The following is a 20,404-nucleotide window of genomic DNA, read 5'->3' on the forward strand; positions in this document are numbered from 1 at the left end:
AAAACAAAAATGAAATCCAGAGGAGATTTTATTTCTGAAAATAATTGGCTATCCAACTTAAGAAAAGTCGAATTTGGGTTTTACTTGATTCGTGACGGAGACTTAGGGACAATTATTTATTTGTATACTAAAATTTAATCATTTAATATTCAAACTTTACTAATTTAATTAACTTAAATTCATGTTAGTAAGTTCACTATTAAAAAATAAAATACTCCCTGTCAAAAGAATGGAGACCTCCACCCGCAATCAATTGTGTCATTCATTGTAGGATCCTAAAAGCCGAGTTCCCGATAAGGAAAAAGACGTATGGTGTTTATCCGTATGAAAATTCAATAAAGCATTAAATTCAGTAACTTTATTTAAAGTTTTCTTTGTTTTTTGTTTTTGAAATATTTGTGACATCTTTTTCCTCCTTTACACTTTTCTTTTTTTAACAAATCTTTTCAAAACTCATTTGAAAATTGTCAAATTTCTTCTTATACATTTGGTAACTTCAAGTTGATAGTAGTTTTAGACCTTAGTAAAAAAAAATTGAAAGATATATTTTCTCAAAAGATTTGGACACATGAAGTACATGTTATATTGCATGGTACGGTTACTTTAAATACAATGTTTGTTTTGATTGTTATTTAATTTTTATTATATCGTACTTTTAAGTCCGTCGTTAAGTAACGAAGAAAAATGTCACTTTATGGAATGACCGATTTAGTGTGGTTGCGTTGTTACCTTATTTTACTATCTCATCTTGTCTTTTTCTATTATTACATAATTTTATTTTATCCTTTACCCCATATTTTTAGATAATAATATTATCTCGTATTCTTACTGTTTCTTTATAATATTGCAAGTTTATTTTTCATATTATTGATGCATGACATCATAAAATGACGACAAAAAATACAATCTAACCAGACATTATATACGTCAAAACGATAGAATACAATATAATACAATATTATACGATTATTGATATATAACAACCATCCAAATAAGTTGTTATGCTGAATGCGAATGGCAAAGGTGTGAACAAATAAAAAAAATCCAACTACGGACAAAATTTAACCAATTTCAATTAGTACAAGGGCGATTTGGACAACAAAAAAGGACAAATTTCTTGATTCTTCGAAAATGACATAGTTAAGCTGCTGCTAACTTTGTTTGGTATAGAAGAATATCAAACACATTTTCTATAAATAGGCGACCGTAGGTTATTACTCTAGTTTGAATATTGAGAACAATAAAAACAATATTAAAGATCTGAAAGAACAATAAAAATGTTTCAAAGCTTCTTGTATGAAGAGCCATCTTCAATCATCACAGCAATAACTGTGGTGACTTTTGCATTTCTAGCCTACTTGGGTATTTCTGAAATAATAGGGAAACATCTCCAATACTCCAAATTTTGGAATGTGAATCCCAATTCTGTTTCCCCTAGTAATTTTCTGCAGGCCAAATTATCCAGCAGAATTGGGATGCTTATACTGTATACCCCAGCTTGTATTATGGGCTTTGCTTCATTTCTGCTATACCCAAATGGTGGAATAAGGTTTATGATGCTTAAATCTGCTGTTACTATCCATTTCTTGAAAAGGGATCTTGAGGTAACTTTTTTCGTGTTCCTTTTTGTGAATGTTTTTGGGTAATGCCTATCTTTCTCCCGTTTCTTTCACTTTGGTTATTTTTACTATTTTTGCTTCACTCCTTTTCTTTTCTTTGTATATTTATCATAGTTTTTTACTCTTATATTTTTTCAAACCTGTTTGAAAATATATATTTAGTCTGTCTGAAATAGTCTCTCTAAATAGGAATCCTAGAAATGAAATCCTTCCCTCCAGTTATCTCAACAGGGAACTTATAGGTTATATATAATCCCCCAATCTTGCCTATACCTTATGAAGCTAAACTTCCCGCTATCATTTCCTTTGCATTTGGAGTGTTGTAGCTTCAGGGTATGAGGTAAATCTTAAATGATCGTGCGGTACCTTGAAGGCAGAGGCGGACCTATGTTTGGAGTACCCCGTTAACCTCGGCAAAAAATTCTGGATATATATGTGTATATATGTTGAAAACAGTCATATATTTTGTTTGGAACCCTTAAGATCAAAAGTCGATGGGGCCACTCGTTGAGCAGTCTGCTCATGTGTTCCCACGACCTTCAAATCCTGGGTCTGCCTCTGTCTCAATGCCTAAGCTAACAATTTATCCTACTAAAATTTAATCTTCCATCCAGCTCCCACTTTATGGTAAATGTTTTCTTTAAGGTTTAAACTCTTCCTATAAGTTTCAGTTGTGTTTCCAAGGGCGTAGTCCGTTAGTCGTGGAAACATCTGTTGTCCAAAGATGTCTTGGCCAAATTTGCATTGACAACCTTCCTCCTCAGAGCATCTTCTATTGTTATTTTACCTTCATAGCCATTTGTATAGGAAGCTCATGTTGGGTAGCCCTTCAATTCTTAACATCTAGAGTACCATTTTGGTTCTCTCGCTTCTTCCCTGATATCCTATCATCCTTTATCAATAGGTTGGATCTTTTTCCCCGTCTATGGAAAAATGTCACTTGAGCAGTTGAGCTCTTTGACGCTGCTTCAAGCACATGTGTATACACACCAAATTAGCACTATCAACCTTTATAATGCTTACAAGATTCCTACTTCGTTCCACTAGTTCATACCAATCAGTGCAATCTTCAGCACGATCGATTAACTCAAAGTATTAATCTCAAGTAAGAAAGTAACTTAGTAAGCAATACCAAACTGATTTCTCTGATAGATTGAACCAACTAATATATTATACCAAACTGATTTCTCTTGATAGATTGAACCAACTAGTATTGATGTTGCTGTAAGATGGGGACTAAATTATCATGATAACCACTGAATCTGAATAGTCGGAGACTTGTTGGTGTTGCATAGAAATTTGATTTCCATTCTGTTGATTTAAAAATCTATTTGAAGTTATAGGGAGAAGGAAGAACTTCTCCATCTAAATGCACAAATATTTTGAATCTGGCTTTCCTGGTGGTTTTCTGTAGCTCTCAGGATACTGATGCTTTGAATATCTTTCCTTGCTTATACTGTGTAGCCTGGAAAGATGCCATGTGTATCCTCTCCATCAAATACACTAGCTATGTTCGTAATATATTTATGCGAGCAAAATTCCAGATTTGGGTAATAATAATTCCAAATTATTGTAAAGATTTGATTGGTAGTGCTAATTAATTATTTAACTACCGTGGAGAACAGAGAACTTCTTTTATCTTCACCTTTGAAGTCACTATTCAAGCTATGATCCTATCCTCTGGCAATATACAAAATTCTCACTAATAGCTTAGATTTACTTTTAGTTTCCCAGCTCACCTGATGCTGACAGAAGTCGATATGAAATTTTCGGAAGTCACATATTAGCACTTGTTATGACATTACCACTACCTGCATTGGATCGCACTTTAGCCCCAGCTTGTTTTGTTGACGAGGAGAAACATATTGAATACATTCACCAGAAATCTAATAGACTTTCCTGCTGCTTACATTTATACTGTTTTGCTTTCATATGTTCATACATTATTCCCGTAATTTTCTACTTTGCAGGTTCTGTTTGTTCACAAATACAGTGGTGGGATGGTTCTTGGTACAGCACTCATTATTTCGTCCGCATATTTTATGATGGCTGCAGCCATGACCTATATCCAACACTTAATTCTTGGACATACGGAGCCAGAAATTGATCTGAAGTATATCGGTTTACTGATATTCGTAGTTGGAATCAGTGGTAACTTTTATCATCATTACATCCTTTCCAAACTCAGAGACAACAGAGAGAAGGGCTATAAAATTCCCCAAGGTGGCCTTTTTGGATTGGTCATATGCCCTCATTATCTTTTCGAGATTCTTGGCTTTTTAGGGATTGCATTCATATCCCAGACATCATTTTCATTTTGCTGTGCTATGGGTTGCGCTTTATATCTGATGGGAAGGAGTTATGTCACTAGGAAATGGTACCTTTCCAAATTTGAAAATTTTCCTAAGAATGTAAAGGCTCTGATTCCATTTGTTTTCTAGAAAATACAGTTTGCTGTAGGAAAGGGCTTCACTTTTTTCTCCGTTCAGTTCTATCAAGTTGCTTACTTGATTGGTGGAATGATGTACTTTGTTTCAACCCTATAATAACACTTTTACCATTTATGAAGATGGTAGCAGCACAATTTGTAACCTGTTTTCTAAATTTATAACAATGTAGAATAGTCCGCCGGCAGAACCCCCGGTCCACCTACAGCAGAATAGTTTCATTTATCATTTCTGTTGAGTTCCCCAGCCGAGCGTCTATTGGAAACACGCTACTTTCCCCAGACCTCACCTATGGGAATATGCTGTCTGTTGTTGTTGAGTCATATTTTCTAACATCGCCTGTTTAAGGTGTTGATAAAGGTTTTGGAAAAATTCATCCATTGGTTTAAGATTTTTGCATCAAAATCACCTATTGGCAAGTCCATTTTTTGCACTCATGTCCAAAATTTACTTGAGATAATATGAGGAAGGGTGTTGATTCATATAGTGTACTTATTCAGTATAAGAATGGGTGTCCAAAGGGGTTTATAGAAATCTTGAACCAAACTCAGATGCTCATACTTTTAAGTTTTAACACTTCCTTTTAAATGTGAGCATATATTTACTTTTGCTTCTGTATTTCTTCTTCCTGAATAACTTCAGAATACAAAAAAAAAAAAAAAAAAAAGTCGGATGCACAGAGTGTTTCGCATTTAGGCAGGATCGAGGGAAGGCTCACACCCCTAGAGGGGTAATTTAATAGCCTACACTAATGCAAGCATTAATGACGGCTTCTACTGCTCGAATCAGTGAGCTATAGGTCACACGGAATCAGTTGGTCCAAGGCTCCCCGTAATTTGACCCTACAGTATGCAGAAATTGAGACACATTCCTATTGGAAGATGCATTACACTTACTCTACTTTCATTTGACACTTCAATACAGTAAGAACTCCTGTTTTGTATGAAATGGTATATTTATGTATCCAGAAAGGGAGTTATTTGTTCAGACATGTTTTAACTTTTGGATCGATTAAGTTTCAAATTAAAACTAAACTCCTTGTCTGAATTGCTATAAGCTGCAAATCCATCCCATAAACAGAACAACTAAACAAGTCAAGTTTTCAACATCTGGACATGACAATTCAGCAAAGACGAATTGAAAATCTTCATTGAATGATTAAGAAAGGCTACAAACAAGCATCATAAATATCCTTCCAAAAGGATAGAAATTAAACAGATAAAAGAGGAACGAAAACAGATAGAAATTAGTGCCTCCATTTGTTTTATGTGGCAGAGATAGAAATTAATTAACAAAACTTAGTGCAATAGCATTTGCGTTGAATACCAACACAGTCACCACCAGAAAAACCTTCATTTCTGCAAACAAGAGCACAGTTGTGATCATGCCAACAAGGTCCATGATATCCATGGCTAGGTGACATGCAAACTCTTGCTTCTACTTGTGGCATCATTTCCATTTCTGCATATATTAAAAAAAAATTCTTTTAACTATAGTTGATGAGATAAATAAGCATAACTCCATGACCAGAGACAGAGCCAAGATTTAAAGTTAATGGGTTCGGGATTCTATTCCTTCAAGTTATTGGGTTTTAAATTAATAATTTATTATATATTCAATGAATTTTTAAAGACAAATACAGAATGTTGACCAAAGTTATTAGGTTCGACCAAACTCGCGCCTTAAGCTCTAGCTCCGCTCCTACGTGTGTTTTGCAAACACAAATGGTTCTATGTCCGAATAAGAAAACGAGTTGAGGTAAGTTGACAATTAGTGTTAAAATAAAAAGGTTAGAATAATGGGGAATGGATGTATAAGATTCATATATCCCATCCCAACTAATTTAGATAGATTGATTGATTTGTATGATAAATTCGTGACTAGTAGATGTAGAGCAAAGTAAATAAAAAGCGACCGACGAAATGAGCGAGACTTACGTAAGGCAAAAATCATGAGAAGCACAAAGATAAACCCAAAAGTTTTCCTCTGACCCATTTCTGAATTGATTTCAGCTGGCTTCTTGATGTGTAAGCTCTCACTAATACTATGACAAGCTGCTTTAGTTCAAGGTGGGAAGTGAGTAAAGACCACTGCTATATATAGATATTCGCGGAGGCGGACCTAATATTTGGAATTAGCGGGTACTACTGTCAAATAAAAATTTGAGCAAGTGCTAGAGGCGGAATTGAACCCAATCAATGCACTAAAAGTAAGTTGTGACTCCAAATCGACCAATGCAACAACTTAAGATTTGAATTTTAGGATATTAATCAAAATATATACATATTATAGATATATATACGTCTCAAAAAGAAAAAATTGAAACCTCAGCCGGGGAATCTTTACTTTGGTTGGAAGAAAATCACGTGAGGACCATACTAAGCATGAGAATATAATCAGAAAGAGTGGATAGTAAACAAAATTATGTGGTACAAGGCGTGCATTGGCTAAAGCAGAATCTTACATATTGATCTGGCTCACGTGCTTCTGCAGAGCTACCCATACACTGTGCTACAAATTTATCCAACCCCTATTTTTTCGTGTCTCTAACTTGTCGTATTTTGATGGTTATACACTATTTTTAGTAGAATTTTATTTGCATTTTATATTTGTTTCATGAGCTGAGAGTGGTGCTAAGTTAGTTTCAAATTTTCCAAGGTAATGTTTAGTAAAATCTATTTATGCACTGACGCTTCAAAAAACTATTTGTACAATTAAAATAGTTGTAAGTGTTATGAAAATAATTATTGTGGATGTCTATTTATTATTCTGTTATAGATAATCTTCCTGAAAAAGATTATCCATTTAGTACTCTGTTGAAGTTTATCTACAAGCAGCTGATGCAGGCAGGTTGCAAGCAGCTCAATGAAATGATTTGCAGCAGTTTCTTATTAAACATGCAGGTTGCAAGCAGCTCATGCAGACAGCTTACAAGCAGCTAAAGAAAAACCTTGCAGCTGCTTCATGAAAAATCGCGCAGCTGCTTCCTTTCTTCTGTAAATAGAGGAGTTTTCAGTTCATTATGGACATAAGTTTGAAATTTGAATAATATATCAGTTTCTCTCTATACTTGTTTTTACTTTACAATCTTTATTTTATAACACGTTATCAGCACGAGACTCTGTCATCTCGAGAAAATACTTTGAAAGTATCAGAGTTACGAACTTTCTTTTTCTAAATAATGTCAAATCTTTCTAAACTTGAGTTTGTAGCCCTGGATATATCGCGCAAAAGGTACATGTCTTGGGTGCTTGATGCCGAAATTCATCTTGATGCGATGGGTCTGGCAGACACCATCAAAGATAAAAATCAGGCATCAAACCAAGACCGTGCCAAAGCAATGATATTCCTACGTCATCACCTTGATGAGGGCCTAAAAATGAAATATCTTACTGTTAAAGATCCAGTCATACTGTGGAATAATCTGAAAGATAGATATGACCATATGAAGATGGTCGTTCTTCCACAGGCACTTTATGATTGGACTCATCTAAGGCTACAAGATTTTAAATCTATCAGTGAGTATAATTCTGTTATGTTCAGAATTATTTTCCAATTAAAACTATGTGGTGATAATATTACTGATCATGATATGTTGGAGAAAACTTTCACCACTTTTTATGCTTCGAATATGCTTCTGTAGCAGCAATATCGAGAGATAGGATTCAAAAAATATTCTGAACTTATCTCACATCTTCTTGTAGCCAAGCAGCATAATGGGCTATTAATGAAAAATCATGAAAGTCGTCGACCTACTGGTTCTTGTCCATTCCCTGAAGTAAATGAGACGAACTTCCACCAAGCTAAGCGTGGAAGAGGACGTGGCCCCAGTCGTGGTCATGGCCGTGGTCGGGGAGAAAACTCTAATCGTGGTAATAACAATGCACCAAAGAACCCTCCTCACCACCAGCAGTGGAAAAGGAAGGAACAAAAGCATGAAGCGGTGCAAGCAGCAAAGCCAGAAAATGCATGCTATAGATGTGGAGGAAAAGGGCACACTGGTCACGTACATGTCGTACGCCAAAGCACCTGGTTGAGTTGTATCAAGCCTCTCTGAAGAAGACAGAGAAAAATGCTGAAGCAAATTTTATTTCTGAAGATAATTTAGACTTCATGCATTTGGATGTAGCTGATTACTTTGCACTCCCAGAAGGAGAAACAAGTCATGTGATCGATAGTGAATCTGTAGAAATGTAAATATTTTAATTTTGGTTGTTTGTAGTAGATAGTATGGTTATGTAATTGTTGTACATAAATAAAAATTATGCTTTGATAATGATGTTTACTATAATATATTTTATTTATGCATTTTGAAGAATATGGATAATCCTCATATTATGTTTGGATAAAAGACCAATCATGAAGATATTTGTGTAATTAATAATGGAACAACCCATGCCATATTCAAGGATCGAAAATACTTTTCTTATTTGTATAAGAAAAAAATAAATGTTTCAACAATTTCTGGTAATATAAGTTTGATTGAAGGCTTCGGAAGAGCCATTATATTTCTGTCTAAGGGAACAAAACTTATTATCGATAATGCATTATTCTCCTTCAAGTCCCGAAGAAACTTGTTGAGTTTTATAGATATCCGCCGAAATAGGTATCATGTTAAGATAATAAATGAAATGAACGTGGAATATCTTTGTATTACAAAGAATATTTCTGGCCAGAAATGCATTGTAGAAAAGTTACCAACTTTATCTTCTGGCTTATACTATTCAAAAATTAGTACAGTTGAAGCACACTCTATCGTAAATCAGAAGTTTGCGGATTCAAATACTTTTATGCTTTGGCATGGCCGTTTGGGCCATCCTGAATCAATAATGATGAGACGAATTACTGAAAATTAGAGTGGGCATCCATTAAAGAACTTGAAGATTCTTACAAATAATGAATTTTTTTGTGATGCTTGTTATCAAGGCAAAATGATCACTAGACCATCACCAATGAAGGCTGGCATTGAATTCCCTACCTTTTTAGAACGTATACATGGGGATATATGTGGACCTATTCACCCACCAAGTGGGCTGTTTAAATATTTTATGGTCCTAATAGATGCGTCTTTAATATGGTCTCATGAGTGCCTACTATCATCTTACAACCTGGCATTTGCAAAGTTATTAGCCAGATAATTCGATTAAGGGCACAATTCCCAGATTATCCTATAAAGGCTATTCGCCTTGATAATGCTAGAGAATTCTCATCTCAAGCTTTTGATGATTACTGACTATCAGTTGGGATAAAAGTTGAGCATCTTGTAGCTTATGTTCATACTCAAAATGGCCTTGTAGAGTCATTTATTAAACACCTGCAGTTGATAGCAAAATCACTATTTATGAAAATAAAATTGCCCACTACTGTTTGGGGCCATGTTATCTTACATGCAACATGACTTATCCGTCTTAGACCGACACATTATAATAAATATTCTCCGTCATAATTAATTTTTGGTCATGAACCAAATATTGCCCATCTACGAATTCTTGGATGTATTGTATATATGCCAGTAGCACCACCACAGCGCAGTAAGATGGGCCCACAGAGAAGGTTAGGAATATATGTTGGGTTTGAATCACCCTCTATTATTCGCTATCTTGAACCATTGATGGGAGAATTATTTACTGCTCGATTTGCAGATTGTTGATTTGATCAAACAAATTTTCCACAATTAGGGGGAGAGAAAAGGAAAATCAAAAGAAAAATTGTGTAGAAAGTTTCATCATTATCTCACTTTGATCCACGTACCCCTATATGTAATCAGGAAGTCCAGAAGATCATCCATTTAAAAAATATAACAAATCAAATGCGAGACACATTTACTGATTTGAAAAGGATAACTAAGTCACATATCCCTGCAGAGAATGTGTCTATCCGAATTGATGTCCCAACAGGACCATTTACTAGCATGAGAGCTAGTGAACCTAAAGCACGCCCGAAGTGTGGTAGGCCTTTGGGTTCTAAGGAGTGAAATCCTAGAAAAAGAAAATCGACAAATGATCAAAATGATATTATGAAGGGATCTCCTGAAGAGACCCAAGATCTGATTAGTTCTGAGATTTCTGAAGAAATCAATGAACTCGAGACTCAACTGAGTGAGGAACCTTTAATAAGTTCTACTGGTGATGGGATTAATTTAAATCGATCTGAAATAGTGGTGAATAATATTTTTGCATATAATATTGCACTTAACATTATGGAAGATAGTGAGAATCTTGAACCCCGATCTGTCGAAGAATGTCGACAAAGATCCGATTGGCCAAAATGGCAAGAGTCAATTCAATCGGAATTGAAGTCACTTGCTAAAAGAGAGGTCTTTGGACCAATAGTCCAAACACCTGCTGGTATAAAGCCAGTTGGTCATAAATAGGATTTTGTGTAGAAAAGGAATGATAAAAATGAAGTTGAAAGATATAAGGCTTGCCTTGTTGCACAAGGAATCTCATAACGACCTAGAGTCGATTATGAAGAAACATATTCATCCGTTATGGATGTCATAATATTTCGATATCTCATCAGTTTAGCCTTACGTGAAAGGCTTGAAATACATCTAATGGATGTGGTTACAACTTATCTATACGGGTCACTTGATAATGAAATTTACATAAAAATCCCTGAAGGATTTAAAATGCCTGAAGCATATTCAAAATCTCGGGAAATGTACTCAATCAGATTACAAAGATCTTTGTACGGTTTAAAGCAATCTGGGCGCACGTGGTATAATCGCCTCAGTGAATATTTGCTGAAAGAGGGTTACATAAATGATGTTATTTGTCCATGTATTTTTATAAAGAAAATGGCTTTAGAGTTTGTTATACTTGTTATTTATGTTGATGACATAAATCTTGTTAGAACTCCAGAAGAGCTTCAAAAGGCAATTGAATATCTTAAGAAAGAATTTGAGATGAAAGATCTTGGAAAGACAAAACTTTGTCTTGGTCTGCAGATTGAACATTTAGCAGACGAGAACTTTATCCATCAATCTGCCTATACAGAAAGGGTCTTAAAATGCTTTTACATGAACAAAGCGCACCCATTGAGTACACCAATGGTTGTTCGATCACTTGAAGTAAATAAAGATTTGTTCCGACCTCCAGAAGAGGTTGAGGAACTCCTTGGTCCCGAAGTATCATATCTCAGTGCAATTGGTGCACTAAGGTATCTTGCTAATGCTACAAGTCCTGACATAGCATTTTCTGTTAATTTACTGGCAAGATATAGTTTTTCTCCTACACGGAGACATTGGAACGGGATTAAGCATATATTGCGATATTTAAAGGGAACTCTTGATATGGGTTTGTTTTATGCTAACAAAGATAGTGCAGATCCAGATGCAGGTTATTTATCTGAACCCCATAAAGCTAGATCTCAAATCGGGTACGTATTTACATGTGGAGGTACTATAATATCATGGCGCTCCACAAAGCAATCTATTGTTGCTATTTCTTGAAAGCATGCTGAAATAATAGCTATTCATGAAGAAAGTAGGGAATGCATATGGTTGAGATCAATAATTCATTTTATTCGAGAAAAATATGGTTTGGAATGTGAGAAAAAACTTACAATTTTATATGAAGACAATGCTGCATGCATAACCCAATTGAAGGGAGGATTTATAAAAGGAGATAGAACGAAGCACATTTCACCAAAATTATTCTATACACAGGATCTTCAGAAAAATGGTGATATTGATGTGCAACAAATCCGTTTAAGTGACAGTCCGACAGATTTATTCACTAAATCTTTGCCAACTTTAACTTTTGAGAAAATGGTATACAAGATTGGAATGCGGAGACTCAAATATTTGAAACAAGGTTTTCATCAGGGGGAGTAAAATACGCGATGCACTCTTTTTTCCTTACTAAGGTTTTTTCCCACAGGGTTTTCCTTATAAGGTTTTTAATGAGGCAGCTAGAAATGTGCATCACTAAATATGTGTGCTCTTTTTCCTTCACTAGGATTTTTCGCACTAGATTTTTCTAGTAAGGTTTTAACGAGGTACGATACCTTTTAATGAACATCCAAGGGGGAGTGTTATGAAAATAATTATTGTGGATGTCCATTTATTACTCCGCTATAGATAATCTTCCTGAAAAAGATTATCCATTTAGTACTCTGTTGAAATTTATCTATAAGCAGCTGATGCAGGCAAGTTGCAAGCAACTCAATGAAATGATTTGCAGCAGCTTCTTATTAAACATGTAGGTTGCAAGCAGCTCATGCAGATAACTTACAAGTAGCTAAAGAAAAGCCTTGCAGCTGGTTCCTGAAAAGCCTCACAGTTGCTTCTCTTCTTCTGTAAATAGAGGAGTTTTCAGTTCATTATGGACATAAGTTTGAAATTTGAATAATGTATCAGTTTCTCCCTATACTTGTTTTTACTTTATAGTCTTTATTTTATAACAATAAGATAATTATATAAATTATACAGAATAGCTAGGCTACTTTCTAATCAGCAGCTTTCTCTTAAGATCTGATATTACAGTATTAAGGACAGTGGTTCATAGTTTCCAGCTGCCCTGGAATTTCGTTTATTAATTTCATGCAGGGGCGACTCTAAGGCTTTAGGCAGTGAGGTCGTTGCCTTGGGCCCCAAAATTTGAAGGCCCCAAATTTATTTAGATTATTATTATTATTATTATTATTATTATTATTATTATTATTATTATTATTATTATTATTATTATTATTATTATTATTATTATTATTATTATTATTATTATATACTACTACACTGCACATAAATAATTAGTATAAAATAAAGTATTACAGTATATTTTTTTGTTACTCGATTGAGGTTATTTTATACTAATAAATTTATAAATGATGATAATTTTCTCCCCTCATTAATTAGTATATTTGTTTCACTTTTCAATTTTAATTTTATCTTTTTTATATAGGAATTAAGTTATATATATTGACAACATAATAAATTCTTTTACAATATTCTCTGAAATTGCATGAATACAAAAGCATTCATGCACCAGTTTTGGAAAAATGCATAAGTACCCTCCTGGCCTATAGTCGGATTTTCAACTACATACTCTACCTTTGCAGGAATTTTATTACCCCTCCCCTCCCCCCCCCCCTCCTCCAAACTATTTTAAAGTAAAATTATTTGCACTCTTAAAGCTTAAGTGGCAGAGTGTGTGTACGTCACTCTCCTTGGGAGAAGGAGAGTGGAGAGTGAGAAGCAAGAAAAAATAATTTTCCAGATTTTTTATTTTTGCTTTTACATTTTTAGTGAGGTGTATAATTTCTTACTTTTTTCCTTTTCCTTTTCCTTTTTCTTTGTCTTTTCCTTCTTCTCCTCCACTTCGCCATTCCCGTAAGCACTCGCCGGCGACTTTTATGACCTTCTTCTTTAATTATTTTAGTTAGTCAGCTTCTTTCTCTTTCTATCCATCTCAAACACAAAAATTACACTTTCATAAAAATCACTCAGATCTGGAAATATCCATCACCGAAAAATCTTTTTTTCTGCCGAAAAAATAGAGTTTTTGAATTTTCAAACAAGAAGAAACCTTTTCTTACCCATCACACAAATATATACTCACATAATTTACTATTACTCATCTCTTAATCATAAGAGCCACCATTTTTATGCCCCCACGATTACCGATGATAGAAACCATCCAAAACGCCATCACTACAATAGCCATTTAAAGGTCTCAAGCCTAACTTAGCAGCCGGAAAAGAAGAAGAAGAAGAAGAAGAAGAAGAAGAAGAAGAAGAAGAAGAATAGATTAGGGGCCAAAAATTAGAACATGGGATGAAACTTTGTTATTTAGTTTGGTGGTGACGATATTAAATGAAAAAGAGAAAAGAGAAAGAAATAAGGGAAAGAAAAGAAAATAATTTTTTAATAAAATATACATTTGTCTAGGGCGTGTAGTTCACCTCCCAGCAGAAATCTTGGTTATAGTATTTCAAGGGTGGATTTATTCTATTTTAAAATAGTTTAGGGGGGGTAATAAAACCCCCGCAAAGGTAGAGTGTGTAGTTGGGGAATCCGGCTATAGGTCGAGGGGTACTTATGCATTTTTCCCACCGATTTTCTTTTAGTGTAATTCGACATATTATATTAAGTTATTTATGATTTATTTTAGATATTCACCAATAAGTGCTAAGTACTTAATAGAATGAATTACAATTATCGTTTAAATGAACCAGAAGGTGTAAATATTTTTTTATACCGTCAATGCTCAAAACTTAAGCTATTACGTTATGTATGTTTATTTCTTTTTCTTGTTTGTGATGATAGCTAAATCAAAATTTTCACTTTGAGTTATGGACCTCAACATCCGATAGTCCACCATTTATTTTTTGTGCTCTTCCTCCTATTTGTTTTTTTCAAAATTCGCTTTTTTGTCTTAAATAATTAATTTGTTATTAAAAAGTAAATTTTGTTGTTAGTGTAAATATTTTATAAAATAAATTTAAGGGCCTCTCTATATGGTTTCGCCTTAGGCCACGAGATCTGTTGAGCCGCCCCTGATTTCATGGTTAAATTATAAAAGTTAAAATAAAAAAAAATAATCAAACATGTATTTATTGGTTTTATGAAAAACTAATTGCAAAATGATTTCCACTTTGATTAGGAATTGATGCTCAGGATGTGTAAGGGAAGTTGTGCCATATGCAATTACTTATGTAATTTGTATTGTATGATGTAGTTCGAGTAGGTGGTAAGGGCCTGGGACCAAGATTTAAACAAGATGAGGGACCAGAAAATTGAACCTTTTTTTCCTATAAGATTGAACCTAATGTACAGACGTACACTGACCATAAGGGATTCATTAGTTAAAGAAGGAAAAAGTCGAAGAAGCTACTGATAAGGGGCAGAGTTAAGAAGCCGGTTTGCTCAAATACTCTATTTGTGTTAACAAAAATTATTAAATATATATAAATATTAAAGTCGTTCAAAGAATTAATGATCCGTAGGCACCATAGCTGATATATCTTAGCTACAACGCCCCCGACAAATAGGTCTCTCCAACCTCTTCATGAAATGTCTATGGAAGAATTAATCCTAATACAATACTTACAAAGTAACAACAATAACAAACTCAGTATAATTCCACGAGTGAGGTCTGAGTAGGGTAGTATGTACGCAGACCTTACCTGTACCTTGAGGGTAGAGAGGCTGTTTTCGATAGACCCTCGGCTCAAGAAAAGAAAATGAAAATAGTAACAACAAGCAATATCAATACCAAGATAATAAAAAACATGCAATATCAACAACAAGATAATAAGAAACAAACAATAACCATAACAAAATAATAAGAGAACAAGCATTATCAACATCAATATAATAAGAAAATATGTAGTAATCAAGGCTGTCAATAACCGAAAAACAAGGCTGACTAACTACTACTATCGATATGGGGAAGACACACACTCGACTATCTACTAACCTTCTATCCTAATCATTGACCTCCACATCTTCCTATCAAGGGTCATGTCCTCAGTGAGCTAAAGCAACGTCAAGTCCTGCCTAATAACCTCTCCCCATTACTTCTTTGGCCTACCTCTACCCCTCTTCAGACCACCCAAGGCCAACCTCTCACACCTACTCACTGGAGCATCTGTGCTTCTTCTCTTCACATGCACAAACCACTTAAGTTTCGCTTCTCGCAACTTGTCCTCCACCGAGGCTACTCTTACCTTGTCCCGAATATCTTCATTTCTAATCTTATCAATCCTGGTACGTTCGCACATCATCTTAACATACTCATTTCCGGTACCTTCATCTTTTGGACAAAGTCTTGATAGTAGAGGCAATCCAATATTTAAATTTGATAGATTCAACGTTTAGGTTCTTATCACTTACACTTTTATAATTATTAGTTCAAAATTTAACAGTATTTTTGAAATTTTATTGATTTTTCGCATGTATATATTCATACTCCATGTCAAAAATGTTGGGTTCACAGTTCGCACTATCTGAAATATGAATATGCCAGAATTACATGCCATGAAAACTGTTTCATTTCATATAAAAAGGCACAATTGGTTTACATTTCAAACAACATTACACTCCACCTATAAATTAGATTACTCAATTTTGTGAATGAACATGGTACACTCCCAAACTTTTGAAACATAAAAATAGCACATGAGATGCTAGAGACAACTTATTATTGCCCAAAATTTTTTGCAATAAACAGAAAAAGGTAATGAACAGATTCTGACAACATATTACGCCATAGAATCCATGGCCAGAATTGTACTGAGATTCATTGGATTCATGTATTCTGATGAACCAGTCATGATTTGCTGCACAATTATCTTATTTGCTCGTTCGGATGGATGAAACGGATCCCAAAACGCGAATAAATCTCTATTCGGGCATAAGTTAGACAGAGGTGTACAGAGGCCAAGACCATTGTATGGCCCTTGTCCACAACATGCTACTTTTGATGTTATAAATCCTGCATATAACAAAATGAATGTCAATATAATAAGACATGCAAATTTTTAAGTAAAGATTTTACTAAACTGCTTACCATATGCTTGTGGATTAGTAATGAAATCAATGTGCATTTGTTGTGTATTTGCAGCAATGAAAATGTTGCTTCCTAATTGACTATTAAGGTCCTGCAACATTTGTGTAAGTTGTGGATTGAATAGAGCTGCAGCTCGTTGCAATTCGACTGCACATTCGCCGTTTCTGCTACGTTGGGCAAGTTCTGCTGGGACACAACCTAATGGTCCAGTACCAGTAACAAGCACTCGACGAGCTCCCAGATTATAAAGCCTCTGCAATGACATTCCAAGGGCGAGTCCAAATATATCATACACTAGAAGTTCTCTATATTTTCTACTGGTGTACGGAAAAAATGGAAGGTGTGTGTGTGGGACCTTCAGGTATTTATCTACCTACACTATTGCTGTCTGAATATATCTAATGTCATGTCAATAACAAGTACAGCTATTTACCACAAAAACAAAAACAAAAATTAAGAACAGCTAGCAACTTCAGTTGACAACCATTTATCTTGGTGAAAACTTTATTGTGGTAGTAACTGTTATGCTGAAGGCCCTAATATTTTAGGTATGATATTGATGGCCTCTTTTATTGTAGGTGTAATTTTGTTGGTAATAATATTGATGGCCCTAATATTGTAGGTGTGTTATTCTCACTAAGATTTGTACTAAAAATTAATAGCCATACATCACTATTTAACAGTCATCCTCTGTAACAACAATTTATATAACATCCAAGTTTATTTTGGAACTAATGTTATGTTTATAAGACATGTTCTTTATAACAAACTTTACTATAGCGACAAAAAAATCCGAAACAAATGACGATGTTATAGAAAAGTTTGATTTAGGGGATACAATTTGCAGGAAGTTCAAGAGGAGACATTTACCATCAAAATTTTACGGTATTCTGATATCAAAAAAGGGACATAATCTGGCAGAGCATATTGTCGCGATCGCGCAGAATTGGGCACGAGATAATAGTTGTTGACAAAGTCATTGCCTCCTAGAGTCACAAGAACAAGAGCTTGATTTACAAGTTGTTTGGTACTTGCTTCTCCAATTAGTGCACTCACTCTGCTCTGATATTGTCTAAAGTATTCCAATTGCTGTGGAATTCGAACAATGTTTATCTGCACATATAGCATACCTTTATATTAAACCAAAGTATATCTAACTTAACCAACAAAACTAAAATATTTAAACAAGAGAAGTATAGCATGTTAAATAGAAATAAATTGAGTTTGGACTAGTGTTTTTGTATGTACAAATTGGATGCCAGTGTCATTTAGAATTCCAATTCCAGCTGATGCAAAATTGGCACCAACTAAAAGCCTTTGTCCATTAAGCTCTGGACTCAAGTATGGCAGTGGTGATTCTGAAGAACCAATTTGCTGACCTGAAAAGGTAAAAAACAAAACGTTGATTAACTGTATATCTAAATATGCATGTAATGCTGCTCTCATGTTTAGTAGTAAAAGATATATCAAGCTAATTTTGTATCCAATGTTATATATAGATCTTAGCTATGTTGCTCGGACTCCCGAAAATGTCGTCGAGTGCGTGTTCCTTCAAAAATAGTATATTTTTAGAGGACCGACAAGGGTGCGGCAATATTTTGGAGAATCCATGCAACATAAGATGCTAGCCTTCTTCATGTTACACCTCGTCTTGACTACTCTTGTACGTAAAAATTGCAAAATGTGCATCTTCCCACGTAGAATTTAACTTTCATGCATCGATAGTATAAAAGAATTTTGACAGTTCTGTCAGATCCCAACTTGAAAGAACACTATAGGTAACCATCCATAAAAATTGCAAAATTTTGCAAAAATAGTATACTTTGAGTTCCAATGTTTAAATTATGTCCTTAGCTTTAAAAGTTTTGATGATATAAGACCCAACGACGTAACTTTTATGCTCGCCCGTTATAACTTTTTACAAGTTATGCCTCACCCCGAAATATTTTTGAGCAAGTTATGCCCCTCCAAGCTATTCTTTCACAACTTACTTAAACGGGGACAAAAGTTAAAAAAACAATAGCCTAAAATGATCATATTTGTGCAAATCTCCATAAAAGGTGGCCAACTATATAGTAACCTGAAAAATAAGACAGATTGCCTCCTACATTGATAAAAATATACTCGGGGTATAAATATTTTTACAATATCAATGTATATAATTAGGTGCTAGTGTAAAGAAAAAAGGAGGTGATGGACTCAGCTGATAATGTCAGGAATATTGAAGCCATTGGAGAAACGACCAGTTGCTCTGCGAGTTGGATAATCAATACCATAAGGAGGTGAATCTGCCCTTGCAGTAGTAGCCAAATAGTTATTATTCCCACTGTCAACAAGTGAATCTCCAAACACAAAAAATGCACGAGCCTCAGCTTGTGAAATAGCCACTCCTAAAATCAAAAAAAGGCTGAAAAAAATGGAAAGAGTAGTAGTACTAGTAGTAGGTGTAAAAGAGCTAGTCATGGCCATTTTTGCAAATGTTGTCATGACAAAATTAACACACCTACAAATTCTAACTGTTTTTGTGGAGACAGAAAATTAGTTTGAATGCCCTTTCTTGTAAGCAATGGACGTGTATTTATATATAAAAACATGCAAAGAGAGTGAAAACTAGAGAGTGAATTAAATGGAACAGGGTGGCACAGTTGGAAAGACAAAAAAATTGGACCACTAGAACCAAATAGGCAATAGCAAAGATTATATGTGGTAGTTTGGGGTATTCAATTTGGACAGTTGAAGACTCTTTGGGTAGTACTAGTAACTACTGTAGTTATCTCTAATCATAAGTCAAAAGCTTTTCTTTTTCGAGCCTAACACTAATCTTTCCTTTGAAAGTTGAAACCTTTTACGTGCAATGGTGGAGACACTGTTCACAACCGCCTCGCCGAGAACATTCACTAAATATATATGTACTAATAGATTCAGGAGCGTACGCAGGATCTTTCGCAATCGGTATCGATATTTATATTTAAAAGTGAAGAATAAATAACATTAGTTATCACATTACTCGACAAGATATAAACTTAGTTCATTGATCTTGTTGAGTCTTAAGTTAGAAGAGGTTGTGAGTTCAATTCTACCTAACCACAACTCTTAGAGGAAACTTAGGAACTTAACCTACAGTGTCAAACGACAATATGTACCAATTGGTATTATTTCCTTTTTCATGTTATTCGTACAGTATTATTACATGTATTTCGTAAAATTTTGACGAAGGGGTGTCGTTGGAAAAAGATCAATACCACTTGCACAAAATCTAGCATATGTTGTTGTTTACATGTATATATCTCCACGCCCCCTCAATTTTGCATAGTTATGGTTTTTTATCTAAAAAATTAAAAATATGACTCTACTACTAAAATTGCGGAGGTAGCTAGAATCCTTGTTTTATGAGTCTTTCATTTGTCATTGTTTTTTTTTTGTGTGGTGTGAAATAGATACTTATATTAAACTAATTAAACGTCATTACATATATATTTTCCTTGTTTATATAGAGATTGGAAAATTGTTGCTTTCTTGCTTTGTATTAATTGCTCGTTGGTTTTTGTTTTTTGAATACATTTAAAGGAAGATAATATATAGTGTATTGAGAGTATAATTAAGAGAGAAAGGTTGAGACTTGTACGTGGTTGGTATGCTTTTTATTAATGTAGAAAGAGTGTGGTAGTTCAGATACTTAAAGCCTTGTGGAGATAGACAGGGTCCATGTGATCTGAATAAATAAAGGCCAACAAATATATCACCAACTTATTTAAGTTTGCATGGAAAATAGCAAGTAAATCAAATAATTCAATTATGTGTTCGTACAATGGTTAAATAAATTAGT

General features: G+C 34.4%; 2 protein-coding genes across 2 annotated transcripts; one reads left to right on the top strand and one right to left on the bottom strand.

Annotated features, from left to right (window-relative positions):
- The first annotated feature begins 1,179 nt into the window (after positions 1-1,179).
- LOC107763464 (uncharacterized) lies at positions 1,180-4,199 on the top strand. The gene is made up of 2 exons (XM_016581950.2): positions 1,180-1,604; positions 3,590-4,199. Exons 1-2 carry the CDS (start codon positions 1,278-1,280, stop codon positions 4,058-4,060), a joined length of 798 nt encoding a protein of 265 aa, XP_016437436.1. The 5' UTR covers positions 1,180-1,277; the 3' UTR covers positions 4,061-4,199.
- An 11,843-nt stretch (positions 4,200-16,042) lies between these two features.
- Positions 16,043-19,188, bottom strand: LOC107763465 (GDSL esterase/lipase At5g33370-like). The gene is made up of 5 exons (XM_016581951.2): positions 18,783-19,188; positions 17,827-17,957; positions 17,449-17,691; positions 16,579-16,831; positions 16,043-16,503 (listed from the first exon to the last, which is right to left on the bottom strand). The coding sequence occupies exons 1-5, from the start codon at positions 19,063-19,065 to the stop codon at positions 16,271-16,273; spliced, it is 1,143 nt and encodes a 380-aa protein (XP_016437437.1). The 5' UTR covers positions 19,066-19,188; the 3' UTR covers positions 16,043-16,270.
- Positions 19,189-20,404: the final 1,216 nt, after the last annotated feature.

This window comes from Nicotiana tabacum, chromosome 13 (assembly GCF_000715075.1).
Source record: "Nicotiana tabacum cultivar K326 chromosome 13, ASM71507v2, whole genome shotgun sequence".
Taxonomy (NCBI): domain Eukaryota; kingdom Viridiplantae; phylum Streptophyta; class Magnoliopsida; order Solanales; family Solanaceae; genus Nicotiana; species Nicotiana tabacum.